Raw genomic sequence first — 27,994 nt, forward strand, 5'->3', positions numbered from 1 at the left:
GCTTATCATCAGGGAAGTAACCTTCAGTTATTCCAAGCTGAAAAAATATGGACTGAATTCACCCATTTACATTGACTCCTCTTGTTTCTGCAGTGCCACAGAGGAGCAATAAACTTGGCTTAATGGCTGTTTTGTGTCATTCAAGTGACAGAAAGCAGCTGGAGTATTTCTGGTGGATATGGTCCAAAATATTTTAACATTTCTGTCTTTGAAGAAGAGGATTCCATGTGTTCTTTGGAATGATTTTTCCACCCAATGGAGCCAAGAACATGCTTTTGCTTTCCTCTTAAGTGTTTTATATATCCACACTGCAAAAACATGGAAACTAAAACTTAGGTTTATTAAAAGGAAGAGATTTACGGTTGTTTCATTTTAAATAGTTCTTGTAGAAAGGTCAAATGTCAAAATATTCTTGTATTTGGAAATACTGGGACTTGTAAGGTTAATAACGCAGCCCTTAGAGCAATGCTTGCGTGCCAGAATCTTAAACTGCTTAGCTCACTATTTAACAACAGGTTTGTCTGGTTAACGAAAGAACTGTATCAGGAGGAATCATTTTTTATTCTCTGTAATGAGAAAATGGACTCTTTTGGAAAGAATATGAGCAATACAATATCAGGAAGAAATGATACTTAGTCATCCTACATATCCTGACAAGGTACATTTAATCTGTCCTGCCTTACATAGCAAGTGTCCTATGAGTACAGCATTTTAAAATTGATAGTGCATTAGTCAGGAACTGCAGGATCTCTTATAAGTTAATTAGTCTTCCCAAATCTCAAGCACAGAAGGACTGCAAATCAAATCAGAGAAATTTTTGTGAATTACAGGAACAGGAATGACCATTAGATTGGCTTCAGTCACATTTCCAGAAAGATCCAGAAAGCAGCAGATCCATTCATAGGATGTGAAAGATTTTTGCAACTTGGCCCTTTGGGAAAACTCAGCAGTTCAGCCTTATTTTAGTAAATCGGGATCTTGTGGAATATTGTTTGCTGATGCTGTGATATATACTACTAATGTTTGTCTCTCTGCAGTTCCTCCAAGCGTTGTTGGTACTAATCCTGAGAATTTGACTGTGGTGGTGAATAATTTCATCTCTCTGACTTGTGAGGTCACTGGCTTTCCACCTCCTGATCTCAGCTGGCTCAAGAATGGAAAACCTATCAGTTCAAATACCAACATTTTCATTGTGCCTGGTGAGGAATCTCAGCTATTTCTACAGCCTTGGGACTCAACTTCTGTCTGTTTTCTCTTGATAAGGGCGATGGCCACTATTTGTGGAGCCAGTATATTCTTAGTATTGCTCCGGTGAGTAGGCAAGACACGTGGCCTACTGTGTTTAATAATTTCCTGGCTGTTGTGTGGGCTCAGTTTTAAAGAAAACTGACTCAGACTGAAAGTGCTGAAATAAACTGTGTGGAAAAGACTGGAGGGCAAGACACTTAACAGAGGTGCTCTGATATAGGAATTGATTAAAGTTGAGTCACTTTGACTCACCTTTCAAAGAAATGGTCAGAAATTTTGACAAAGGCTAAGATAAATTCTGCTGGCTTAGATGACAAAAAGTAAAAGCATTTCCATGGATGTCAGTGGGAAACTGGATTAACCCTGCTGAACTCTCAGGAAGAAATCCTTGTATTCTGAGCTCTCCTTAACCAGTTAAAGCTCCTCACTAAATCAGGTCTGTGAGCATCTGTGCCATTTCTGCTCCTGCCACTTATCTTCAGCCCAGGGTATCAAGCGAAGATCCCTTGCTGTGTTGCACAGCCCTGTCTTGTTGGTATAATGTGACTGGGGGCTGTGGTACAGCACAGACCAAGGCACGGACGTGGAGATTGCTTAATGGCAGTGGAGGCATCCGTGCAGGTTAGTAATGTGGGCACAGGCAGTAAGTAGCTTCATGAATGGAGACAGGTGAGACTGGGGAGTAAAGAATGTGATAGTGACAGTTAAGTGGAAAGGGCATAGTTAGGTTAGGAGACAGCAGTTAGCAGCTACGAAACAAATGGGTCTATAAAGAGCATTTGTGATCCAAACTTATAATTAACAGCACTAATGAAATTTACCCTAAAATTTTAGTTCTCTTCACTGGGGTTTTTTTTTTTTTGAGGATTAAGGAACCTTAAAGATCAATGGCAATGAAGTGCCTCTTTGAATCTGAGGTTAATTTAGTGCCTGTGCTCAGTCTGTTGCGCCTGCAACTTTAAAATAGCATTTGAGATCGACACAGTAACCACAGAATAAATCTCAGGCCTTCTCTCTTTACTTCAGGTGCTCGGACTCTGCAGATTCCCCGAGCCAAACTACCAGATGATGGTGAATATACTTGTGTTGCCAGAAACCAAGCTGGGGAAAGTCAGAAGAAGAGTTTCCTAACTGTCCTTGGTTTGTTTTTTACTATTTTCTGAAATACTGCATCTTCAAAAGACTATATATTATTTTGTATTTATTTTTATTAGGTTGTTTTCTACCTTCTCACAAAACAAAGTCAGAAATAACTCTGAGCTTCTTCTACAGTGCCCCCAAGCATCAAAGACCATAGTGGAACCTCACTGACAGTGCTGAACGTGAGAGTGGGCGCCCCGGTGATATTAGAGTGTGAATCCAATGCTATTCCACCCCCAGTCATCACCTGGTACAAGAACAGGCGCATAATTTCAGAGTCTGCAAATGTGGAGATCTTAGCAGATGGGCAAACATTACAAATCAAGGGTGCAGAGGTAGGCCAGGCTTGTGGGATGCTTCATCTGCTACTACTCTGCTACTGTTAAGCAATTATTTTGCTCTTTATTGGTGTATTCTACTAGCTGTCCGTAGGAGATGTATTTGCTGGAGGCAAACCTTGAGTTGGCAGAGGCAAAGGCTGTTAATATCTCTAAACTGTATCATTAAAATAAGACTCCATAGTAAGTTGTTTTTATTTTTATTTTAGGTTTCTGACACGGGCCAATATGTGTGCAAAGCCATAAATATTGCAGGGCGAGATGATAAAAACTTCCATCTTAATGTTTATGGTGAGCATACTCTGCATTATCTACAGTAGTTGTTATAATACCACAGACATTGTAGACTAGACGATTCAAAATCAGTTTACAGAAATATTTGGTAACCAAACCATTCTTATTGCTTCCATTCAATTTATAGTGCCACCAAATATAGAAGGCCGGGAACAAGAGTTGGTTAATGAAACTATCGGTAATCCTGTTACCTTCGTGTGTGATGCTACTGGAATTCCTCCACCAACATTAGTGTGGCTTAAGAATGAAAAACCAATAGGTAACATTCTCTTAATTCTCTTTTCTGCTCTTTTTTTCCCCCCTTTGGGGCACCACTGTACTATTTGCTGTCTATTTTTTGTTTCTCCCTCTGTCTCTAGACAGACTCTTATGTTAACTGATTGGAATCTTTGTTTTGAAATTTTGATGAAAAAGTTTCTCAAGATGGGTTTGCTCTCTGTGGCCTGGTTTGGAATGACTACCTGTTTACATATTTTCAGAAAACTCCGATTCTCTTGAAGTTCATATTTTATCTGGTGGAAGCAAGCTTCAGATTGCTCGCTCTCAGCTTCTGGACAGTGGGACCTACACATGTATTGCCTCAAATGTAGAGGGAAAAGCTCAGAAAAGTTATGTGCTCTCTATCCAAGGTAAGTCATGAGAGTGAAGTGAGCAGAACTGGTTGAGAATCAGTTGAGTATGACACTGTCTGTACTAGAGACACTGAATTAATGCCAACTAAACATGTAGAAAAGTGCACAGTTTGGACCATTATTTCTATCACTTGCAGCCAGTGGGGAAAAATGGTCAGAGGATTATACTGTTAGTCAGAAATTTGCGTGAAGAAAGAATATTCTTCTGTTTGTAGGAGATCTTGAAAGCAATTGGGGAGGCTGTGTGCGTTTGCTGATCTCATCCTTCCTCCTGCTGGATACTGAAGCTGAGTTGGTTGATGGAGTGTGGAGCACCACACGTACATGGTTTCAGAAGCAGTGATACCTGTTGCCTTTTTTGCCACAGCAAATAGGAGATAGCAAAGAAATACTGAGAGAATTTCCTTAATGATTTTTTTTTCCCCCCACTCAAATGAGAAACCCTTATTTGTTACGGAATTGTCTTCTGCCTCGCTGCACATCACCCTTACACTGCAACTATCTTGTTTTCCTCTGTTTCTCATGACTCAGCCCCATTAATTGTGCTAGTTCGTCCCATGTCCAATAAGACACCTATTGTATAGCATCTCCAGCTTTCTCCCATCGTCCCTTCCCATGCTGGCACTTGCTGGTTGAGGAAGAGGCAGCGTCAGCTATGAGCTGACACACCCATGTGTGATAGCTGGCCATCAGCAGGCCAGTCAGAACTGGTAACTGTTTGGCATAGCAATCGTTCTTTGGGAGTGCTGCTTTTTGTGTGTGTCTCTGCCTGTCAGTTTTCCCCTGAGCTTGGGAACTGACTATCAAGCTGCTTGTTTGATCAAATATGACTGAAATTGCTTGAAATGCTCAAAACTTACTAGTGGGACTGACGGTCTTGACTTGATGGATGGCATGACTGTAATCCTTGTTCTTTAGGAGAACTGGCTAAAAATGGCTGCTGGTTGGGATGGAGTAAGTGTGTGGGTGGTCACAGGAATACGATGGTCTTGGTGCAGTAGAGCATTTGTGCAGTAAGCACATGCTGAAGAGTTAAACGGGGATGTAATTGTTACAGTGCACTGGGATGTTTAATGAAATGGGATTTTGTTGTAATATTGTACGTGTTAGCATTGTTTGCAGATAACTGTAGATATGAAATATAATGGCAAAGATGCATGTGTGTTATAATTTTGTAAATTAGCTGTTTTAAGGAATGATTAAAGTGGCTTTGCATTCATGTCAGAACTGCCTTTAGAAACAATGTAATCATATAATTTCTAAATGTGATTTGAATGAAGGTACTGCAATAAATGCTAGTACTCATCAGCTCCCGCAGTGTAAGTTTTTAAAGTTTAGATTATGTTTCTTGCTGATGAATCTCCTCTTCCTGCCATCACGCATTTCCAGTGCCTCCTAATATTGCTGGCTCTGAATTGCCTAGTGAAGTCAGCGTCCTCCTGGGAGAAAGCATCCAGCTCGTCTGCAATGCCAACGGGGTGCCCACGCCTGTTATGCAATGGCTTAAAGATGGAAAAACAGTTGCCAGTGATGATTTACAAAGAATAAGGCAAGCAAAAATTAGCAGACACTGCATTATCTTCTTGTAAAATTTTAAACCTCAGAGGGCCCTAAGGAGGGAGTGTAAAGACAGCTTAAGTCTTAGCTGGGTTAAGAGCATCATCTCCCTCTTTAGCTTCTATAAATCTAGTATACTTTGTTACTACTTTGATTATTTTTTTAAATTTTTTTTTTTGGTACAGTGATAAGTATGTAATATCTATTTCTTTCTCAGTTAATAAATTCCATTAAAGTTCATCAGGTTCATTAAAATTTGTTAAGGTCACTAAGTTCCATTAATTTCCTTTGGAGGGGAAAGATCTGAGACACGGAAATATTTTACTCTTGATGCTTTTCATTATGGGTTCTTCAAAGGCCTGACTGGAATTGAATCTTAATACAAGGGTAAACTGGACATCTTTAGGAAAAACTTCCTAGCCTATCTCTAATATTTTGCAAAAAACAATGGTTCTCTCACCGAATTCCCAGGAGGATAGAGGCAGTTGATTTAAATGTACAAAACTGTTTATTTGCCAGGTCATAGGAATACGTAAACAAGCTCACTGTGTTTTATGACCTTCCCTGTAGAGTAACTCCAGATGGCAGCACATTAAACATTTTCAGAGCTCTCAGTTCTGATACAGGAAAGTACACTTGTGTGGCTACTAATCCTGCCGGAGAGGAAGACCGAATTTTCAACTTGAATGTATACGGTGAGTTTTTACAGATGTGAAACTGAAATCTGGCCCGTAATCTTGGCACTCCCAAGAGAGGGCCAAGAAATGAATGCCTGTCTTCAGTGTAATACTACATGCATGTGTTTCCAATTTCATGTACTGTAGATATCACAGTATATTACACAGGATGTTCTGTCAATGACAAAGCGATTGAAATCACTGGTAAATGTGTTTTGGGATAAACAGAAATTAATTCCTTTGGTGTATTTCATAATAAAGGAATTCTGCTTGCGGTGATTTTTTTTTTTTTCCTTTCTTGTACAGAACGATACACTTGGGGCTGATTTATTATGATACTGCTTTTTTGTTGTATTAGTTTATCTTCAGTAATTCTAATCAAAGTACATCAGCTAAAACCAGACTAGTATGGTAGGGAACTAATATTTAAAGGTCCCTAGAGTTTAAAAGAAAAATTACAGAGTTTTGGATGAAATTCTTCTCTTGCACAATTTGACATACAGAAGATATTGAGTGTAACTCTTCTTTAGCAGTGTAGAGAGTGGACATTTTAATTTGTGAAAAATGTGTACAATCACTAGTGTGAAAGAGTGAAGAGTTCTGCACAGGCAGCGTTTCACAGCGGTGTGTCTGTCCCAGTTATACAGAGACTCAGAATCAATTGGAATACGAGCATGAGCAGAGTAGTAAGAGATGACCTTTGACATAATAAATAACAATACTGAATGACCACATCGTATCTTTCGGGGACAGAATAGCACTACACAACAGTGGAGGCTTTTTTGGTCGGTTTGTACTGGTTGAGGTTCAAGCAATTAACCAACTTAAATGGTCTTACCTATGCAAGTGCCATGGTCTGTGATGGAATCTTAAGTCAGTCAGAGCTCGGAGCTGCATGTGGCTGGCCTTCTTTATATAGCGAGTCCCCTCTTGCCCCCAAGACCAAGACTTTCAAACTACCATATAAAACCAAAAAACCCCCAAGACCAGTTCTGTTAGAATAGTCAGCCAGAATATTTAACCAGGCATTTTGAGTTTTTCTGTATTTAAAAATAAAGTCAGCATATACTTCTAGAAGTTAATAAACTAACATTCCTCCTGCATGATTCTAACTTTCATTTTATTTAAGATTTATTTAAGCAGGTAAGTTTGAGTGGCCCTTAAGTGGTTCAGTCTATCCCCTCTAAGGGTTGACCTCTTGCTTCTTCCTGCCTTGTCATTCTCTCCTGGTGAGCTTCAGGCTCTGAGCTCCCTTTTGTTTGCCACAGCCTGACAAATCAAAGAGATAATTCTGCTGTCATTCTAAAGTGCATCTGATTTTGAATATGTGAATGGATAATTCATTAGTGCTCAATACTATTATTAGAGGACTTCCTCTTTTAAAAAAATGGGAATATTCTTATGGAATTGCCTGTGGGGCATTAGGTGCAGGATTTCCTGCAAGGTAACACATGCGGAATGATTTTAAGAGCCAACTTTAATATCTTCCTTTTCAACATTTACAAAATGTAGTTCCTCCAACAATAACCAATAATAAAGATGAACCAGACGACCTCACTGCCCTTTTGGACACCTCCCTAAATATTGAATGTACTGCTACTGGAACCCCACCACCACAGATAAACTGGCTAAAGAATGGGCTTCCTCTGTCTGTCTCCTCCCAAATCAGGTTGCTGTCAGCTGGGCAAATTCTCAGGTTGGTTTTCATCTATTTTAACTAGCTGAGTTTTCTGTTCTCTTTTGCTATATCAACATAATTCTGCTGGTATTTTTGGAAGCAAGAGCAAAATTTGATCCAAACTATGCCATAATAAAGATAACATATTCCACTTACATCTTGCTTAAAATGATTTTCTCTTTAGACTTGCCCGAGTGCAGATAACTGATACTGGTGTGTACACTTGTGTAGCATCTAACAGGGCTGGAGTGGACAACAAACACTACAACCTTCAAGTTTTTGGTGAGTTTCGCTGAAACGCTTTATGTAAACAATCTTATTTCTTAATTTCTTAAACCTAATATTCAGTTTTCTTTCTCACTAATCCAAAGTTGCAGACAACCACAGGTATATCTTACATAGGCAATCATTAGGGAGACATTAACTTTTCACTTGTTTTTGTAATAGGAAGATGTTTGAACCTTAGAAGAGTCCTTACTTGAATTGGCACCCATAATGTGTCACAGGTTTTTTAGGAAGAATAAAAAAGTATAATTTCTAAGTGTATAATTTTTTAACACGTGTTAAACGTGAATGTAAGCGGGGAAATGCAAAATGGTAGCTGCGTTCCAACTTTTTTATGTTCAGAATTAACACCTGACTTGTACTCTGTGTGAATCAGATCTTTGTTTCTTGGCAGTACCACCAAGCTTGGATAACGCAGGAGGGACAGAGGATGTGACTGTAGTAAAAGGCAGTTCAGCTTCAATGAAGTGTCTTGCTGGTGGCACTCCTGTTCCCACTATGTCCTGGTTTAAAAACGGACATCCTTTAAGCCTCAGAGCTCACCTGACGTCAAGTAACCAAGGAATGGTCCTTCATTTTGTAAAAGCAGAGATTGGTGACACAGGCAAATACACTTGTGTAGCATCCAGTGAAGCTGGAGATATCAGCAAGCACTTCTCCCTAAAAGTGCTGGGTAAGTGGCAACCTTGGAGATTAACAAAACGCAAGCTATAAATGAGTATCTACTCAGGACAACAATTAAAAAAATCTCTAGGGATAGGGAGTATTTTCAAGAAACATTTACTTGATAAATAAGAGAAACAAGGAAATGGAAGATACCTGAAGATGTGTGAATGTGTAATATAGCATATACTTTTGCCAACATTTCACAAGTACTGAAATATAATTAATAGTAAACTAATTTACAATGTAATTTGGTTTAAATGAATAACTTTGGTTAGTAGAAATTGAGCTTGACAGGGTGATAGCACAGCTGAAGGCGTAGCTGGAGGCACAACAGCTAAAGGGCTAATAACCGTATTCACTGATATTATATATTTTACTTGGGATTATGAAAACATTTTCTAACTAATAATTCCAGCTCGTAAAACATGCAAATTAATAGACAGAGGCAGATGGCAATAATGTGAGATACTCAGTGAGTTCATGACACACGCAGAAATAATTCTAATGTAGACTAATTCTACAAACTCTAACCCCAAGGCTGCGTATCATGTTTTATATGGTTTTTTGAGTCAATAAAAAACTCGAATGTTTTTCCTCCCACAGAGCCGCCTCACATCAATGGTTCAGATGAACCAGAAGAGCTCTCTGTCGTTGTTAACAACCCTCTTGAACTTCTCTGCATCTCTTCGGGCATTCCAGTCCCCAAAATCTCATGGATGAAGGATGGACGCCCGCTTCTGCAGAATGATAATGTTCATGCCTTAAGAGAAGTCCTTCGAATAACCAGTGCTCAGGTAGAGTATTTGTTTCAAAATAGGCTCAGTTTTGCAAGCCCTGGAGGAGTGGGCAGAACTGTCTGCTATTAGGACCATCCAAAGAGATGTCCTAAAAAGCCTCTATAAAATCATCCACCTGCATTTGCATGATGACACATGACATATTTTTCAAGCTTTGCCTTGGAGTTTGCCATACAGAACAAGCAGAGTATTATGGGTTGAGAGTGCCCAAGTGCTTCTGCCTCTTCTGAGCATTATTACTTCAAGTTCATTACAGGCTTCTGTAATTTTTTTTTTTGTTGGTGGTGCTTCTTGTTACAAAGCAGAACAATCAGTGCTAGGGACTCACTTTTTCTGGGGTTATTTCTGGTTTTAGTCTGTGTCTGTAATCAGTTCTTGTTCATTTCCTACCTATTTGACTCTTGTTACTATCTCTTTTTTTTCTTTTGTGTTTTATAGTTCCTCCTCAGCATTTCTTCTCTTTCCCTTAACTCGGCTTTTTCCTAATATCCATTTCCTTCTCACATGTGTAAGTCAAATTACAGAGCAAAGCTGCACTTGTAGTCATCTCTGTGCAAGTTAAGAAAAAATAAAGACGATGGAAAGATTTTCAGATTAATTCAGGCAGTAAAAGAGTCCAGGGAAAAATAACCATTAAAAAGCTGCACCAATAAACTGGGGCTGTATTCATCTGTGGACAGCCAGACTGAAGTTCACCAAACAGAATTGGGAGAGGGCTCGGGACTGGTTGCTGCTCATTTTGTTTGTAAAGCAAACATTTCTTATCTTTACAATGAAGAGTTTACAGGAAGGAGAAAGCATGAAAGTATTAATGAGTACGTGTGCACAAAAAGATTTCCTTAGTACCCAAAACTGACCCTTGCTTAGATGGATACCTATAACCAGTTCCATCTTTATTGATTACCTGTTGCAAAAACCATCACAAAGAGCAGGGTTCTTGCTGGAGACACATTATCCAGAGAGATTTTATGGGGTCCTGCAACTCCTAAGCCATGTCTGTACAATCGCACCATGGTAAAATCAAGAAGTTTTCAAGAGCTTCATTAATTTATTTTCAGGCGTTCTTTATCTATTGTGTTTGTGTTCAGGTGCTGCCTGTTATATGTTGTTGTCCATGTTTGTATTTCACAGTTTTTCTGAATTGTTCCCATATTCTGAGGTTTCTGCTGAAGTTGCTCGTGTGTTTCTAGGTGGAGGACACAGGAAGATACACGTGTTTGGCATCTAGCCCAGCTGGAGATGATGATAAGGAATATTTAGTAAGAGTGCATGGTAAGTTTAATTTAGGAAAACAAATCATTTCTTCAAAGCGTAAACTACTCAGGTACGTATCAGTATCTCATTTAACAAGTTACATATTATTAAAGAAGAAATATTACATGTTTGATAAAGTAATATTACACCATATGATCATCATTAACTGAATAACCTGAATAAGGGTAACTTTTCTGAACATGATACACAATTAAAAGGGAAAGTTCCACCTGATACAACTGATTTGTTATAATTCCAAGTCTTATGTTTTGAATACCTAGGAAGTTTATAGATACCAGTATTCAGTTGGATTGACTTTGTGCTGACTGAATATCTATAATCATCTTAGTTTTTCAGTAGAAGGTAAGAAATGTATTTAGAAATGAATACGTAAAATATAATGACAGTGAAGGAAGTATAAATGGGACTTCTGCAGTTCTACAATATGCCTCAAGTTTCTTCTTGAATATTATAGCTCCCATGTTTATTGATTAATAGTTTATGGAACTTGGGTGATCTCTGCTCCATCTTGCTTAGATGCTGGTGCTCTCACTGAGAATGGACTTTAATTTCTGTCACAGTAGTTTTCATGTGTGACTTAAGAAACAGATTCACCAGTTAAATGTGATATATTTAACACAGGTATTGAAAAGTAGAACTAATTAATGATACTGTAGCTTTGCATTTATTTAAAACTTAAGAAATAAATTGGAAATTTTCAATGAATAATTTTAATGGTAGCTCATATGTGTGGTGTTTATTTTTTTTCTTAATTTTTGTAACAGTTCCTCCTAACATTGCTGGTACCAGTGGCCCACAGGACCTCACCGTGTTGCAGAACAGACAGGTCATACTGGAATGCAAGTCAGATGCTGTGCCACCTCCAACAATCTCGTGGCTTAAAAATGGAGAACTTCTAGAGGTATAGTGGTTACATTATTAGTACTAGTCTTTTGCTCCCTTTATTTTTTACACACGGTGCTTGAGGTTTCTTATTCTGCTCACTTGCCCCTTCAGTGCAGACCAAATTATGGTGCCTTGAATTCAAGAGAAGCTGAGTAGCCCCAGTACAAATACAGTTAGTCCTAAATGAGTACCTGAAGCTAGCAAGCATGTGAAGTGGCCATCCCGCTGTTACTTGTTCTTTTTTCCTTTAGGGGGATCCCTTGCTCCTCCTGGATCCTCTGAACAATGCTAGAAGCCTTCGGTATACTCCTGAATGGCTTCCCAGGAAAGGTAGCTGAGAAAAGACTACACTATATGTTTCCTTTGGGTATATTATGCATCCTCATATTCTAGTAGCATTTAGAAAGGAATTTAAATTCTTTACGTTGGAAAAGAAAACGGGTTGCTAATCACCATAGTTTTGTATCAAATGCATCTTTTTCACTCAGAATTCCATGTAGTGTCATGTTAAGGCATCAGGTCTTTGCTGGTTGAGAGACAATTAGCAAGATGAGCGTGGTTTATACAGAAAGGATTTTTTACTTCCCATCCTCTTCCTTGGGTTCACTCAGAAACCAGGTGCTTTCCAATTGAACAATTTAAAATCAGTTGATAATTGAACTTAATTAATTGGTCACTTTCCCTCAATTGATCTTTATTCATTAATAAAAAGGAAACAAATTCAGCTTATGAATTGTGTCTTCCTTAACTGTAGTCCATCCGTAGTCTTCACCCAAAGTTCTGTTTATTTGCATTCCCTCTGACATGCCATTCCTCAGACTCTTTCTCGATTGTAAATTTAGAAGAATTAAATATTAGTGGAAGTGAGAATATGGTGGGTGATTATGCCTTACTGAGTGCTGCTAGGGAATGTTACGTTGAATATAGCACAAGAACTAGCTGGAAACAAGTTTAACAGAAACACTCTTCTTCTGAATGGTTAATTCTTTAATTGGGTAGTGATTTTTTTTTTTTTTTTTTTTTACGAAAGCAAGGTTGAACAAGGCTTGGAAGTTAAGTATGTGAATACTTTTTGCCTCAGTCTTCCATGGAAAGCTTGTGTTTGAAAAGCAGTAGTTAACCAAAATAAACCATGAAAAGAAGCCACTGTTAACAAATATTCACCAGGAAATAAGGCAATAGAGGAACACTATAATAGACATAGCTACTCAGCTGATAACCTGCAAATTAACTTCTGTAATATTAGTTCTCTTGCCTCATGACTTCATGTCAGTATGTGAGGGATGAGGCATCTTGTTTGGGCAGTATGATCAATCTCCTGCTTTTGATTTATAGTAGAGTAGGGAATTTCAATCTCTAGAGTTAACTCTCCTCCAGCACTAAATTTAGGTTATAAATTTAATTCAGACATGGCACTCTTAATTTGTCATGTGTACTTTATGTGGCAGGCTTAGGTTTATTCTGTTCCCTACCATCCTTTTCATTCTTCAGGTTAGCATATATAAATATATATACTCCAGATATCAGGAAAACATTAGTTCCTCCTGAATGCCTGGTTGCTTTCTCAACCTCGAAGAAATGTAATAGCCTACTAATATCTAAGCAGCTGGGAAAGAGCTCTCCTTGGGTGTGGAAAGAAGGGTGCTCTGTGGCGTGTCATCCTCCTTACCTTGGAAAAATTGAGGTTTCACAGTGACAAGAGAGGGTTGGAGAAAGTCAGGTTCTCAGTTTGCAGTGTTATATCAATTTAAATCATCACTGCTTTTAGTGAAACAGCCTTGCAGTGGAGGGTGTCATTCCTTCTGGTTTTGTTGTCTTCCACTGTGCAGGTTTTGAGGCCTACTCTAGACCTCTGTATGCTTAATGGTGTAACTGTGCAGCTCCACTGGTTTTGGTAGCAGAACTATAGAAAGAGCTAGTCTCTAGAGGCTTTGGAGTCCTTGCACTCTTCACTGATTTGGAAATGCATGTTGAGTGTTAAGAAAAGAAGTAGGAACTTTTTGCTGTAATCTGGCTTTACTTAAATGTTAAAAGAATTGCTGAATTTATATTTCTTCAAAGATGGGGTTTCTGACATACCTTGAGTAGAGCGTAAGGATTAAATGATAGCTTCATTGCCTGTCCATTGTCATTTACATGCTTCTGTGTTTAGACACTATAGCATAGGGCGTGTAGTTATATCAGTATCAGAAATACCAGTTATTACCCAAAATCTGACTGTAGTCCAATCTGGTGGTGAATCATTTCACCCGTGAGGCTCCAGCACTGCTGTTTATTCTGCATTGGGAGGCTTGCTGAGTTGATGTAGTAGTATGAGATCAGTGTACTAGGGTACTAGTGCAGAGGGGTGTGTAACCAGAGCAGTTTCACCTATCTGTTGTAGTTGCTATTCTCAGGTCGTCTAACCAAAAGAGTAGATTGGAGTGCCAGCTTTATATTTCATCCAAAATGTGGGTAGCACATACTGGAAGAGTTTGAGTTTGTGTTCTTTTTCTACTGTTTCTTATCCAGTCAGATTTTTGAACACTTGTGTTTGGTATTACTCTCAGTCATTCATGCAGATATGACCCAGAATATTTGTGGTAAAAACGCTTTGACTTCAAATGTCTACCTAGCAGGTGCTGTAGAGTCATTGTAGAGCTGAGAAGAGTGGTGTCCTCATATTCAGAAATGCTGGCTGGTGAACTTAGTGTAGGCTAAGATTGTGCTGGCCCCCACCTGATCAAGACTGTGATGTTTGAATAATAGTGTAGAGAAACTTGTATTTCTTCTGCCTGTAGTGTGCATGGATTTTTGAAAAATAAAATTCATCATGTGCTATTAGCTACCCCTTTCCATGAAAACTTCAAAAGCCCTTTGGCTATATAATCCAAAAAAGCTGTCCTGGGCACAAGCCCCAGTGGGGGTTTCAAGGGGGAACCATCAAGCAGTGATAATTTTTTAAAACTTTGTTTTACCCTATTATCTTTCTTCATGGATGTTAATAAAGTTAAGCCAGCAAGGAATTCAGTCCCTGGTTTATCTTTGGCCTTCTTTTCATGGCTTTTATTACTCTGCAACAAAAGAATGTTCTATCTTCATAAAGAGGACAATGATAAGGTTAAATTTGTCAAACTCTCTCTTTTCCCTTAGGGAACTCCTCGAGTTCGAATCCTCTCTAATGGGCGATACCTGCAGATCAACAATGCTGACCTCAGCGATACAGCAAGCTATACGTGTGTGGCAAGTAATATCGCAGGAAAAATGACCAGGGAGTTCGTGCTGACAGTACATGGTAAAATCATGGATCCAGTCTTGTGCATTTTGATCTTTGCATGGTATTTCTGCAGGTGTTGCAAACGACAAACAATTGGCAGTCTCTTTCAAGCCCCTCAGGCTGTGTCTAAACCGTGAGGCCATGTGTATTACTTCGTGTGCCACCATCTGAGACCACAGTTGTCCCCACACTGAAGGACCTGTGGGGGGCTCACCATGGCTCACTCTCCATCTCCTGCTGATGGAGGGTGCTGTGCATCTGGCCATCATCCTGATACGGAGTCAGGATAGAGCCAGAATCAACACCCAGATCCAGGACTGAGAAATGCTTTTGGACAAATTTGGAGAAATTCTTAAAAGCACTTGACTGGCACCTTTGGGGGACTCGGTTCATAGCTGGCTTGGCCACCAGTTTTGCAGGTTACTTGAAAACTGAGGCTGCCTCTCTGCACCTGTAAGCAGCAGGTAGCAGGAAGACGGGGCTTGAAGGGCCCTATGCATCTTCATACTCGTCCTGTACTACCGTAGGCCTGAGTTTCATTTTAAACATATTTATTTTTTCACCTCCAGTGTGCTGAGAAACTCTTCTATTTTCACACTCAGGTGATAAGAAACTTTTTTCTGATTTCTATTCTGTTCACAACCCAGTCACATGCACTGTGCTCCCCCAATGCCTGTCCTTACTGGTCCAATTAAAATTCTTTTTTCTCCTTAATTTGTAATTAGGAAGAAAGGATATCACCACAGCCTTATTTTGCTGAATTAAATATGCTGAACTCTTTTAGTGTTTTAGCTATATGATAACCTTTGCAGTTACTTGCAAAGATGATCTTTACAGTGCATTTCAGACAAGCTTTCTCTTTCATTCCCTACTGCATCATGACAATTATCGTGCACTACACAAAATGGTAAGAAAGTTGTTTCTGTCTTTGCAGTGATCCCTGTACTGTTACTGCGTCTGTTTTTGGGTGTTTAGTTTTAATCACTGCAAAACAAAGGGTTTTTTCTTTGTATCATCAGCAATTTTCCCTCTACAGTGGCTCCTACAATCCAGAGCAGTCCTCAGACTGCTGTGGTGCATATAAATGCTTCTGCTGTTCTGGAGTGTGTTGCAGAAGGAGTACCAACCCCAAGAATTACATGGAGGAAGGATGGGGCTATTTTTACTGGAAACAATACAAGGTATTGTCCAGAAGTCAGCATAAATATTCTTCGTTGTTTTTTAAGAATATGTTAATTACAGAAAGCTTAATTAGACTCTGTGCAAAGGGTTTCATCCTTTTATTGTTAAGAAGGACAAAGAACTTTAACAACCAAATGTAGTAATAATTTTTCTGATATTAAAGATTTTCATCGGTAAATGTGAAAGATTTTTTATATTTTTATATATATGGAATTTTGGGATGAAGCCAAGCAATTTCATTCAGACTTGAGTATACTTTGTAGTTTCTAATATATAAAATTTTCTATATGTGTTCTAGTATCAACTTTTATTATAGGGAGTGGTTTCTGCCTTTGAATTGTTTTAAGGGGATGTAGTTTGGCATTTTCTAGAACTGAATAAATGCTAAAGAATTCAGATATATTTCAGACAGAAAATAAAATGTACAAGCATTAATTAGCGTTTTTTAAGGTTAAATGACAAACCATAAAAAAGAGCTTTTGGATATTTTCTGCAAATTCGTCATTGTTTATGTGGAATCAATATGTCAGCTATATTTCCTAATTTCTCTGGATGTGCTGGGAAATAGTGAAGTCAGAATAAGTGCAATAAATGAGAAAACTCTCTGTGCCCAAAGATACCATGTGTTTAGGCTATGTGTTTTGTACCCTGAGTCATCTTTTCCTTCTGCACTACCAGGATAGCCTATGGTTCTGTTGATTGGATAGTAGAAAAAAAATATATGGCTTTCTTTCAGATATTCCATGTTTGAGGATGGATCCCTACACATCCACTCAGCACATGTTACTGACACAGGAAGATATGTGTGCATGGCAACCAATACAGCTGGCACTGAACGCAAACGAATTGATCTGCAAGTTTTTGGTAAAATTTTTGGTTTTAGATAAATATATGTGTTTTTACAAGTCTGAAGTCCAGTTACGTCATTTTTCTTATTCTGCCAGATCCAATTTTAAGTTTAACCCCTTTTTAGCTGCTCTGTTGTTTTTTTTTTAAAAAAAAAAAAAAAAAAAGGTAAAAAGGAAGAAATTTATGGCCTTAGGAATACAAATAAAATGTTCATGAAAAGAAAATATTCCTTGTGCACTGGAACTAGAAAGACTTGATGCATCCCATGCTACATGTTCAGTAAGTTTACTACTGTCAAGTTACTCTTTATAAAAGTCAAGTAAATGTGTTCAGGCAGTTCAGCTCTATATATACAGGTATGAGGGGGGTGTGGGGGGCATATGTATATAATTATTCTGACTAATTAAGTTGCGTTTGTCCTTAGTTCCTCCAACTATTGCTCCTGGACATACGAATATTACAGTTACTGTAAATGTGCAGACCACTTTGCCTTGTGAAACCTCTGGAATTCCCAAACCAGCAATTAGCTGGAAAAAGAATGGGCATCTGCTTAATGTTGACCAGAACCAGAATACATACAGGTGAGAGATGTTTTCTTTCCAGCGTGGGTTTAAAGTTTTCAGGGGTGATTTTGGCACTTTAAAAATCCAGCCATGCTTAAATGTAATCTTGTATAGCCAGCAAATTCAGTGGTTTGATTACCTGAGAAGAAAAGAAGTATTTCAATGGCTTTTACTTTCTTCTCTTTTCTTTGTTCAGACTTCTGTCTTCAGGTTCCTTAGTAATCATTTCTCCCACTGTGGATGACACTGCTGTCTATGAGTGCTCTGTGTCAAATGATGCAGGAGAAGATCAAAGAGCAGTTGAGCTCACTGTTCAAGGTAGAGGGGATATTGCTATTACATGTGTATGGCACCCAGAATTTCTTTGGGGCATTCCAATGTTGAGATGAGATGTTTATATCATTCTTTTATGATACTGATATACATAACTCTCTGGTATTCACAAGAAAGATAACTTATTTCCAAGAATTCATAAAAATGGGCAAGTAACCTTTACACTGATCTTCATTTTCAGTGCCCCCATCCATTGCAGATGAAGCCACAGACCTTTTGGTAACAAAGCTGTCTCCAGTAGTAATTTCCTGCACTGCGTCAGGGGTTCCTGTCCCCTCAGTTCACTGGACCAAAAATGGCATAAAGTTGCTTCCCAGAGGAGATGGCTACAGAATTCTCTCTTCAGGTACTGTGTGTGACTGGAGCTCAGCTGCAGAAAATCAGTGAAAGGGTGCAGTTGTGCACATTTAGAAGTAATTAATTAAATAAATGCAAATAATCCCCTAAACAACCCCTCTCCAATTTCTTAGAATAAAAGTATAGACCTCTTAAGAGAGTTTTACTGCGAACACAGGTACTGCTGTATGTTGTAACGCACTCTCTCTGCTGCAGGTGCTGTTGAAATACCTGCTGCTCAGCTAGCCCATGCGGGACGGTACACCTGTGTGGCCCAGAATGCAGCTGGCTCAGCTCACAGACACGCCACTCTTCATGTTCAGGGTAGGATGGGAAGCAGAAGAGAAACTGCATTCTGTCGGTAAACGTTGCCCATTCAATACAGACGTATGGTGCAGAGTAGTGGTGAGGCCAGAATGGACCATCACAAGTAGTGTCTTGCTCAGCTGAATTATCTTGTGGGTGCACTGATTTATTCACAGAGTCACTACTCTGCATGTTACAACTCTGTACCTTGCATAGATGCCCCCAGTCCATGCTGCTCTATTTTATTTTTGTAAGATTTTTGTTTCTTTGCTTTCAGTAAGTTAAAATGTATCTGTGATGGCAAATTGCACGAAGTAAGGCCCTATTCTATACCCATACTTGTGCTGAGCGTGTCTGTTGTATTTAAGTGCACTTCCACTGAGCTCTTCATAGGGATGGCAGAATACAGCCATTGCTAATTCAGCCTTCTTGGACTCTCAGGTTATGCAATTTTAGTATCTTCTGTATTCTCTAGACTTGAAGGTTAAACCTATTGCATTTTCCTTCTTATTTTGTTCCACAGAACCACCAGTTATCCAAACTCAGCCAGGGGTGCTGGACGTCATCGTGAACAATCCCATTCTACTACCGTGTGAAGCGACGGGTACACCTCGACCCATAACAACATGGCAAAAGGAGGGCATCAACATAGTCACAACAGGTATCCTCTTAAACCTTGTAACTCCAGCCTCCTTGCTATAACTCAGAAACTTCTCTTCCCTTTCCTGAATGTTCAAACTTAGATATATTGAACCCATTCATTTAAAAACAAAAGTGTCATGCTTTGCTTATATTTGTTTTAGGCAACAGTTATATGGTTCTTCCGAGTGGCAGTTTACAGATTGCAAAATCAGCTGTTGAAGATGCTGGCACTTACATGTGTGTTGCTCAAAATCCAGCTGGTACTGCTGTAGGGAAGATCAAGCTGAAAGTTCAAGGTAAATCATCTTTTAACCTCTTGTAGCGATTTATAAACAAGAAACTTGTGCATGCTTTCTGTTAGTCAAAACACAATTCTGACCAGTAGACATGGACCTAATGCTTTCCTATTTGATGTGACACTGAGTAGAGCCCAGGAGGCTTTGTCTGTCTAGTTTAGGATCAAAATACGCTTTTAGGATTATTTTCACGAGGAACTGAAGCGTTCCAAGCTTCTTACAACATCTAATTCTTTAAAAAATTTTCTTAATTCTTTTCAGTTCCTCCTGTTATCAAGTCCCACCTCAAGGAGTATGTTGTTCCTGTTGATCAGTCTGTCACTCTGCAGTGTGAGGCTGAAGGCTACCCTGGCCCAGAGATCAGTTGGCATAAGGACGGACAGCCGATAACAGAGTCCATTAGAAGAAGAATTCTTAGCACTGGTGCTCTGCAGATCGTGTTCGCGCAGCCTGGCGACACCGGCCGTTACACGTGCATAGCAGCAAACCTGGCCGGGTCCAGCACTTCCAGCATGGAGCTGGCCGTGCTCAGTAAGTGGGACTGTATGGGAACAATGTGCTTGGTCACAGCGTGAACCTACGGAGGGTGAGGAGCTAGGATGTAAGGGAGAAGTTCAGGAAAATTGTGCTACTTAATCGAGTGAGTTTTATTGGGTTAGGTTCAAGCCAGTTGCTTGAATTTAGGAAGAACACTTCCTTAACTCGGTTTGTACTATGTTACAAGTATTTCACACATTTCTCTGGCATGCTTATTGGTGGTCATTGATACAGACAAGAAACAATACAAAAGATCCAGGCAATGGTTTCTTCAGCCCAGTATCGTGTGCTTTTACAGGAGTGCTTGGATAATACATAGAGGTAAATCTTTTTAATAAACCTTCTCCCAGTTCCACCCAAGATTCGCAGTACAGAGGCACAGTACACAGTCACGGAGGACTCCCAGGCTGTTCTGTCCTGCGTGGCTGATGGGATTCCAACACCAACAATAAACTGGAAGAAGGACAATACGCTGTTAACAGAGGTAGTAGGAAAATACCGGGCTGTGCCAGATGGAGACCTCATTTTCGACAATGTTGTTGTAAGTTCCCTAAATCTAAGCTATGACTTGACAGGCTTGGCAGTAGTAAGACCTTGCTTCTCTTCATTTTCACCCACTTCTGGATTAGCCATTGTTTTATTTTGTTTTCTTGTTCTTAATGTTCCAAAGTCTTTATAAGCGTTTCTTTTCCACTAAAGAGTAAAATCTGTGAAGAATTTGTGGTGATAAATTCTCAGGAAGGGCGAATAGAAGCATAGGTCACCTCTCAAATTTAGAGGAAGTGAAAGACTTCAGATGAGCATTTCTGCTGAATGCTTGTTCCAAACCTTTTGAAATTCTCTTGTCATTACAAGTGGTAGTGTTTTGTAGGAGATATCACATATATCCCCAACATGCTTTCTTCCAGCCTGAAGATTCTGGCAGTTACACCTGTGTTGCTAACAATGCTGCTGGAGAAGACACACACACTGTCACCCTGATAGTTCATGTACTTCCAGCTTTTACTGAACTGCCTGGAGATATAGCTTTGACCAAAGGAGAACAGCTCAGATTAACTTGCAAGGCAACTGGGATACCTGTACCCAAAATAACATGGACCTTTAACAATAACATTATTCCAGGTGGGTAACTTACTTGGTTATGGTCTTACTTGGCCATTCCACTCTTAGAGTTGTTTTCCCCCATGCAGCATTGCAGTTAGCTTAGGATAAGGAAACAAACTTGATAGGCAGTGATTGTGTGAGGAATATCTTCAGTATTATGCAATCATATAATTAAATTGACTCTGAGACAAAGCTGTAAGCATGGTAGTTAAGAAATTGTTCCTATTCTGTAGCCAATAATGTAACCCATTAAAAACATTCAGTATCTGATGATGTTTACTCAGCATCCAACAACTAATGCTATTTTTCTTAAATATGAAGAAAACCTCAGCAGTTCATAGAATGCAGATGCACAAAGCTCTGACTGAAGGGACAATTTAAGTGAATACATGCATGTGGGCAAATGTCATAGCAGTGACTTTTCTGTGTGTTTCTGAGGTGTCTCAGAAATGAAGTGGCACGGTTCCATTGAGCTGTGTTGCTGAATAGCACTGTAATTCAAACAGTCTTATATATCTCAGTGACTGATATTTTTTGTACGTTTAAAATCGTCGAAGTAACCCTTTACTGTGTGTTCTCCCTTCAGCACAATATGATGATGTAAATGGACACAGCGAACTTGTTATTGAAAGAGTATCTAAAGATGACTCTGGTACCTATGTATGCACAGCAGAAAACACAGTTGGCTCAATCAAAGCTATTGGTTTTGTGTATGTCAAAGGTATGTAAAATAACAGTAATTGTGGTCACCATTGGACAGTTTCACACAGCCATCTGTTTTGATAGTAGAATCATAGACTTGTTTGGGTTGGAAGGGACCTTCAAAGATCATCTAGTTCCAACCCCCTGCCACGGGCAGGGACACCTTCCACTAGCCCAGGTTGCCCAAAGCCCTGTCCAACCTGGCCTTGAACCCTTCCAGGGAGGGGGCAGCCACAGCTTCTCTGGGCAACCTGTGCCAGGGCCTCACCACCCTCACAGTAAATAACTTCTTCCTTATATCTAACCTAAATCTCCCCTCTTTCAGTTTAAAACCATTGCCCTTAATATTTGGTACCTTGTCTATGGCTAAATGGGAAGAATTTAAACAGGTTGAACTTCACACTTGAAAAAGTCAGAGATGAATGATCCCTACCAGCAATTTCATTATGAGCATTTTATTTTGATTCTGCTATTTCTCTGCCATCACTTGTTTTTTCAGAGCCTCCAGTCTTCAAAGGGGATTACCACTCTAGCCGCATTGAGCCCTTGGGTGGCAACGCTATGCTGAATTGTGAAGTCAGAGGAGATCCACCTCCAACCATCCAGTGGAGCAAAAAAGGAGTTGGCGTTCCGATTAGCAACAGGATCCGACAGCTTAACAATGGTTCTCTCGCTATCTACGGCACTGTAGTGAGTCACTGGTCTGTTACGATGTGTTTCTGCATTGTACTTGATTAGCAGAGGTATTCCAGATCGTATTGTTTTGAGAGAGTGGGGCTAGATATTTAATCCACTTTTTGCTTTCACCTTTAACAAATGTTGTTTTAATTCAGAGTAGAATTAGACTCAAATTATTGTGACAAAAAAAAACCAGGGGGGCTATCGTTCTCTTTAATCGTCAGAAGGACTGAATCTACATGCTAATCATTGGTGTGTGAAATCCTGGTCATGCCCAGTTAAATGGGACTTATGCTTTAGACCTTGAAAGAGCCTGGGTTCTACCCAGGTCAGCTGAAAAGTCAATTGTGTTCTCCTTGTGCAAATCTCTTGGCATCTGAATTCCTAATATGAATGGCAAGATGCATTTTATTTCTATAAACCAATGCCTGTATTTTGAAATGGGGTTAAAAACAGCAGCTCCATTGAGTTCATTTAAATTAAAAAAAAAAATTACCCTCAGAATTAAGGAGTTGAAAGAAATAAAAAATGGAATAATAACAACAGTAAAAATAATTCTGAATATCAGCTTAATGTTAATAAAAGCGAACTGTTAGGATACTCTAGAATCTAACTGGGTGCCTTTTAAGATCCAGTGCATACCATGTTGTGTTGCAGAAAATTCACCTACAGAAGGGCACTGTTACCTGAAACCCTCAATACGTGTTGACAAGTTCCGTGACTACTTGATTTTCATTTCTTTAGAATGAAGATGCTGGTGACTACAAGTGCGTGGCTACCAATGATGCTGGTGTGGTGGAACGCAGTCTGACACTAACTCTTCAGAGTAAGACTCAAAGTGATAAGTTTAATGCCGCTAGATTGGAGCGATAACCTACCTTTGGATAGGTGTATGCAGCTCCCATGGAGGTTTTGGAGACTGGGCACTGCACTGTAGGTTAAAATTCATCTCATCTTTCATCATTACTATTTAAGATTCTAGTCTAAGCTAGTGACTGAGGTCAAAGAAGAGAAGCGTATAGAGGGCGAGTCAGCCTCATTTTAGAAACCAACTTAGAACGGGGTGAATCACTTCCTGAAAGGGCCCATTTCTCTTAGTTGACTAGAGAGGATGTCTATACAACTGGATTAGACTACACTCAGCTTTTAATTTAAGGAAGTTATGTGAGATGAATCCCAGCTTTCACTGACAATATTTTTGGCAGAAATAATATTTTACAATTATTTTTTCACTAGTGGTAGAATTTCTGAACATCCCTTTTCTATTACAGCCTCAAGCAGTATGGATCTGTTACTTATGTCTCAGTTGCCTCTGGGCATGATTAATAGCATCTTCCTGCAGGCTTTATGAAAAGCAACACATTTTAGCAATAAAGATGACTGTGCTCGCATAGTCAAGCCTCACTCCGAACTTTGGTCCTCAGATTGATATGTATTAAAAATAGCCTATCATTATCATTTTAACTTGCATATATTTTGACAGTGGAGGATCAACAATAATAATTTTAGTCAAAGTAAACTGACCTAAGATTTTTTTTTTTTCCCTCGTTCTGACCAGACCTTTAACATTCAATACAATGGAAAAAAACGTAACCATGTGCTATTGCCTAAAGAAACCTTTCTGTTTCAGGTCCTCCAGTCATTACTGTTGAACCCGTAGAGACGGTTACCGAAGCTGGTGCCACAGCCATGCTGAACTGCCAGGCAAATGGAGAGCCTCCTCCAACCATCAGATGGTCCCGCCAAGGTCATCCAGTTGTGAGCGATGAGAGAGTGACTGTCCTGTCTAATGGCTCCTTGCGTATTGTTGCAGCACAGAAGGAAGATACAGCTGAATATGAGTGTGTAGCGAGGAATCTGATGGGATCTGTGCTCATTAGAGTACCACTGACTGTCCAGGGTAGGTGCACAAAATACAGGGTTGTGATTATCAAACTGGTAGATTACAGCATTAATTGAGATTAAATGTTATAAAGCTTTTATCTTATCCATAAAATATGGATTTTATCTTCCTTCCATATATGCATTAGATACATGTTAAGCCTAGTTTGAGATGTCAGTGGCTTTGTTTCATGAAACTTTGTTCCATTATACTCATCCAGATGTGTGGGACAGATGAGTGTGAAGGAGTGAGAGACATAAGTAATAATGAAAGGATCTTGAACGAGATCCCATTCTCAGAACACATACCATAACTTAATTGTACCTCAAAAAAAAGCATTTAGGAGCATAAGCAATAATTATTTCAGAGCAGCTGAAGTGTTCTCTGAACTGTAGTAAGATATTTCTGCAGTAAGGAAGACGTGAAGTGAGCTGGATTTCCGAGTATGGCTTATGAAGTGCATTTTTCACTTTGCTGTATCAATCTAAGAATCATAAGCACAAGCACATGACAAACAGCATCCTTTCTCCCATTGCAGTACACGGTGGATTTTCTGACTGGCTTGAGTGGCGACCTTGCAGCGTAACTTGTGGTCAAGGTGTTCAGGAGCGAGTCCGTCAGTGCAACAACCCCCTTCCAGCAAATGGCGGGAGGAGGTGTGAGGGGCCTGATACAGATGTACGCAGCTGCCACAGCAAGCCGTGCCCAGGTATTTCCCTGGGGAATGGATTCTCTTAAGGCACCTTACGTTAAGTGCCCTAACAGTGAACCAAATCTGCATGACAGATTAATTTTTCTAAGAAGTTGGAATTCATTTTGACTTTTGTGGAAAGAAAAAGAAAAATTTACTAAATGCCACAAAAACATTTTTTAATGAAGACTGTGGGATTTTCTTGTTTCTTAGTGGATGGCAACTGGTCGGAGTGGGGGCTATGGGAGGAGTGTTCAAAGAGCTGTGGACAAGGTAACAGGACCAGAACCAGAACCTGCAGTAACCCAACAACTCAGCACGGCGGGAAGCCCTGTGATGGCAGTGCTGTGGATTCAGTCATGTGTAATATTAGGCCTTGCCCAGGTAAGAGAAGTTTGGTTTAGAATTAGTTGCATAAGGGGGTTTCTGTGTAGATTTCTTTCTTTTTTTCTTTTTCCAAACCCGAATTCTCTCAGCTTGTTTCAAATTATCAAATTATAAAAAACTAAACTCTGAAATTTTTTATTTTAACATTGCTTGTAATGTATTGAATGGCAGTAGCTCTTGGAAACAGAAGTTACAAAAGTGCAAGGAAAATTTTCAGCAATTTCTCTTCCCCCCCCCATCCCACCCCCACACCCCAATAAAAATGTTAATTTTGTATTTTGATATTTCCCAGTGTTTGTTACACATGTGCTCAGAGTAAAATCTCTAAATCTATCGTGCACAGCCAATTGAAATTAAAAAAAAACTATTGAAAGGCCATGTAAAACATAATAGTTAATAATTTAAAACATTATCAGTATATTTTCCTCTGTTTTTTTTTAATTTTTTAAAATTTTTTTAATTTTCAGCCATGTCTTTCTGCTAACTAGATAAATGTTCAGGTTTCCTTCCTGTCTTGGTGTAGTACTTCCCGTGTTTGACAGATTGTAGTTTCATAACCCTTCGCCACTGGCATGTTTCCTTCTATACAATTTTTGTTATGTTGATTTTTCACTGGCTTTGCTACCGCCACAATACTAAATGTTCATCCACCATCTAGAGTTTAATTTCTCGAGATCTTGGCAATGAACTCAGTTCTGGCTCCTGCTTACTGGCAGGCACTGGAGCTGTGTGTCAGCTCGTAGCTAGCATGCCCCTTCCCTGGCTGGGACCTGCAGCCTAGCACAGCGCAGTCAGAGACAGGTAAATTGTGAAAGCACCAGATGTGATCAAGCGTTCAGTTCGGTTGTGCCAAGATTGCAGTGAGGTGAAGTGATGTATTCAGAAAACAAAAAGGAAAGAATTAATCTCTCTTTTGCAAACAGTTGATCCATTACAGCTGTTGTTCAAGGAAAAGGTTTTTTTCAAGAGCTGTTCAGAATATTTCATTTATTGATATTAAACAGTGTAGCTCCTTTTGCCTTAGGCTCTGGAGCTGTAATTTCAAGTTAAATCAGCTGTAGAGCTGAAACAGTTTTATAGCTGTGCTGCCTTTGCAGTTGATGGTGAGTGGAGTTCTTGGCTGCCATGGGCTCCTTGCAGTGAGACGTGTGGGAAAGGTACTCAGACACGACTGAGGCTCTGCAATAACCCTCCTCCTTCACACGATGGAGCGCACTGTGAGGGCTCTGATACACAGATGCAGGTTTGCAACAAGAGACGCTGCCCAGGTAAGATGTGTCAGACACAAAGAACAAGGACAAACTTGCCATTTCCTTTCCAAGTTGTACTTAATTTGTATCAAAAGCTTTCCAGTTCTGAAAAACTTCCGTTCAAGCCTTTTACTGTCACTGGCGCCTGTCGCTATCTTTAGCATCCCTCTATAGACCTAACGTACAGGATTTCTTCTCCTATCCTTGTCTCTCTTCCTTTACCTTACCACTGTGCACAAGCAGCATTTTAAATGGCAGTTAAATCACAGGTTTCCTAAACATTTTATTTTTTTTTAAGTTTTCCTAGGTTTTGTATCCTTTTCTTCCACATTTCAATGGGTCCTTCGTGACTGGATAGGAAAACACACGTTTTTGAAGTGTGACCTCTGTATTTGGCTGAGTACAGGGTTAATGAAGGGAAATTTCATGAAGTGGACTGTGCAGCAGTTCAGACTAGATCTTTCTGGTTTCATGCTCCGTTTTGCACGTGCCAGATCCTACGCTGAGTCCCCACTGTAACTATCAACCGTTAGAAGAGAGAACTGAGCGTGTGGTAGTTGAGCAATTGAGGGCTCAGTGTTGTACATTTACCCAGCTCGATGTGCTGCTGCTGAGGACGCTGCTGCTTACAGCCAGCCTGTGGCTGCTTGGCCTCAGCCACCAGCTCCAGTGCTCACACGGGTGTACCCGTAGTGGTTTGTGTCGCCATGTCTTTGGGAGATCAAAGACTGTACTACTCAACTGCTTAGACCTGGCTCATGTGGGATAATTTAGTAATAGCTCCTTTAAACAGCTGAGCCAGCAAATCAGAGGTTGGTTAGGAAGGAGTGGGGAGAAGGTGGTGATGATTACATCTGCACCAGCTGCAACCAGAGGAGAACGCACAAGCGAAGACTGGGTTTTGGGGATAGCACTCGTAGTGGCCATCTGCCCAGTGTGGTAATTTCAGGGACTACTTTGTATGTGGTTTGACTGGGTAACAGATACCTAAAAATGTGAGAGTGACTGGGCTTGAGGACTGAGTGATCCCTGACCATGATTCTGGTCAGGCTTACAGATTACTTAAATGATAGATCATGCCTTTCTCCAGCTTTCACTCCTGGAAATCCCTGTGTAGAAATCCCTGTGTAGCTGAGATATTCTAGAAAGTCAGTAACACCCTACAGTCAGTTTTACCCTGATGCAGCACTGATTTACTCTGTTATTTCTAATGTCAGAGACTGTAACTGTACCATGCCATGCCTTTCTCACCAGTGGATGGGAAGTGGGCCATGTGGAGCAGCTGGAGTGCCTGCACCGTGTCCTGTGGAGGAGGCAGCAGGCAGAGAACACGCCACTGCTCAGACCCAGCCCCACAGTTTGGGGGTCACAAATGTGAAGGAAACGACATACAAATTGATTTTTGCAACAGTGATCCGTGTCCAAGTAAGTGCTTTGGGTTAGGCCACTTACCCACCTACTGGGTTTGTATGTATGCATGAGAGGGAGGAAGCTCTCCAGAAGTCACACACTCCCACAAAAATTAGGG

General features: G+C 39.9%; 1 protein-coding gene across 1 annotated transcript in view; it reads left to right on the top strand.

The window, feature by feature from the left end:
- HMCN1 (hemicentin 1) overlaps nt 1-27,994 on the top strand; it is a 206,740-nt gene that overhangs the window by 155,491 nt on the left and 23,255 nt on the right. The window contains exons 58-91 of the mRNA XM_074877133.1: nt 1,038-1,199; nt 2,275-2,388; nt 2,521-2,723; nt 2,936-3,017; nt 3,148-3,279; nt 3,500-3,649; nt 5,042-5,201; nt 5,780-5,904; nt 7,399-7,582; nt 7,749-7,846; nt 8,244-8,522; nt 9,119-9,309; nt 10,503-10,584; nt 11,352-11,488; nt 14,605-14,746; nt 15,765-15,909; nt 16,647-16,774; nt 17,184-17,340; nt 17,519-17,640; nt 17,837-18,001; nt 18,208-18,315; nt 18,821-18,958; nt 19,101-19,235; nt 19,497-19,766; nt 20,123-20,313; nt 20,681-20,894; nt 21,463-21,597; nt 22,078-22,268; nt 23,001-23,082; nt 23,887-24,156; nt 24,677-24,847; nt 25,043-25,213; nt 26,314-26,484; nt 27,721-27,891. Of these exons, the coding sequence (XP_074733234.1) occupies nt 1,038-1,199; nt 2,275-2,388; nt 2,521-2,723; nt 2,936-3,017; nt 3,148-3,279; nt 3,500-3,649; nt 5,042-5,201; nt 5,780-5,904; nt 7,399-7,582; nt 7,749-7,846; nt 8,244-8,522; nt 9,119-9,309; nt 10,503-10,584; nt 11,352-11,488; nt 14,605-14,746; nt 15,765-15,909; nt 16,647-16,774; nt 17,184-17,340; nt 17,519-17,640; nt 17,837-18,001; nt 18,208-18,315; nt 18,821-18,958; nt 19,101-19,235; nt 19,497-19,766; nt 20,123-20,313; nt 20,681-20,894; nt 21,463-21,597; nt 22,078-22,268; nt 23,001-23,082; nt 23,887-24,156; nt 24,677-24,847; nt 25,043-25,213; nt 26,314-26,484; nt 27,721-27,891 (5,376 nt within the window). The remainder of the gene's footprint in view (nt 1-1,037; nt 1,200-2,274; nt 2,389-2,520; nt 2,724-2,935; nt 3,018-3,147; nt 3,280-3,499; nt 3,650-5,041; nt 5,202-5,779; nt 5,905-7,398; nt 7,583-7,748; nt 7,847-8,243; nt 8,523-9,118; nt 9,310-10,502; nt 10,585-11,351; nt 11,489-14,604; nt 14,747-15,764; nt 15,910-16,646; nt 16,775-17,183; nt 17,341-17,518; nt 17,641-17,836; nt 18,002-18,207; nt 18,316-18,820; nt 18,959-19,100; nt 19,236-19,496; nt 19,767-20,122; nt 20,314-20,680; nt 20,895-21,462; nt 21,598-22,077; nt 22,269-23,000; nt 23,083-23,886; nt 24,157-24,676; nt 24,848-25,042; nt 25,214-26,313; nt 26,485-27,720; nt 27,892-27,994) is intronic.

This window comes from Strix uralensis, chromosome 8, assembly GCF_047716275.1.
Source record: "Strix uralensis isolate ZFMK-TIS-50842 chromosome 8, bStrUra1, whole genome shotgun sequence".
NCBI classification, from domain to species: Eukaryota; Metazoa; Chordata; class Aves; order Strigiformes; family Strigidae; genus Strix; species Strix uralensis.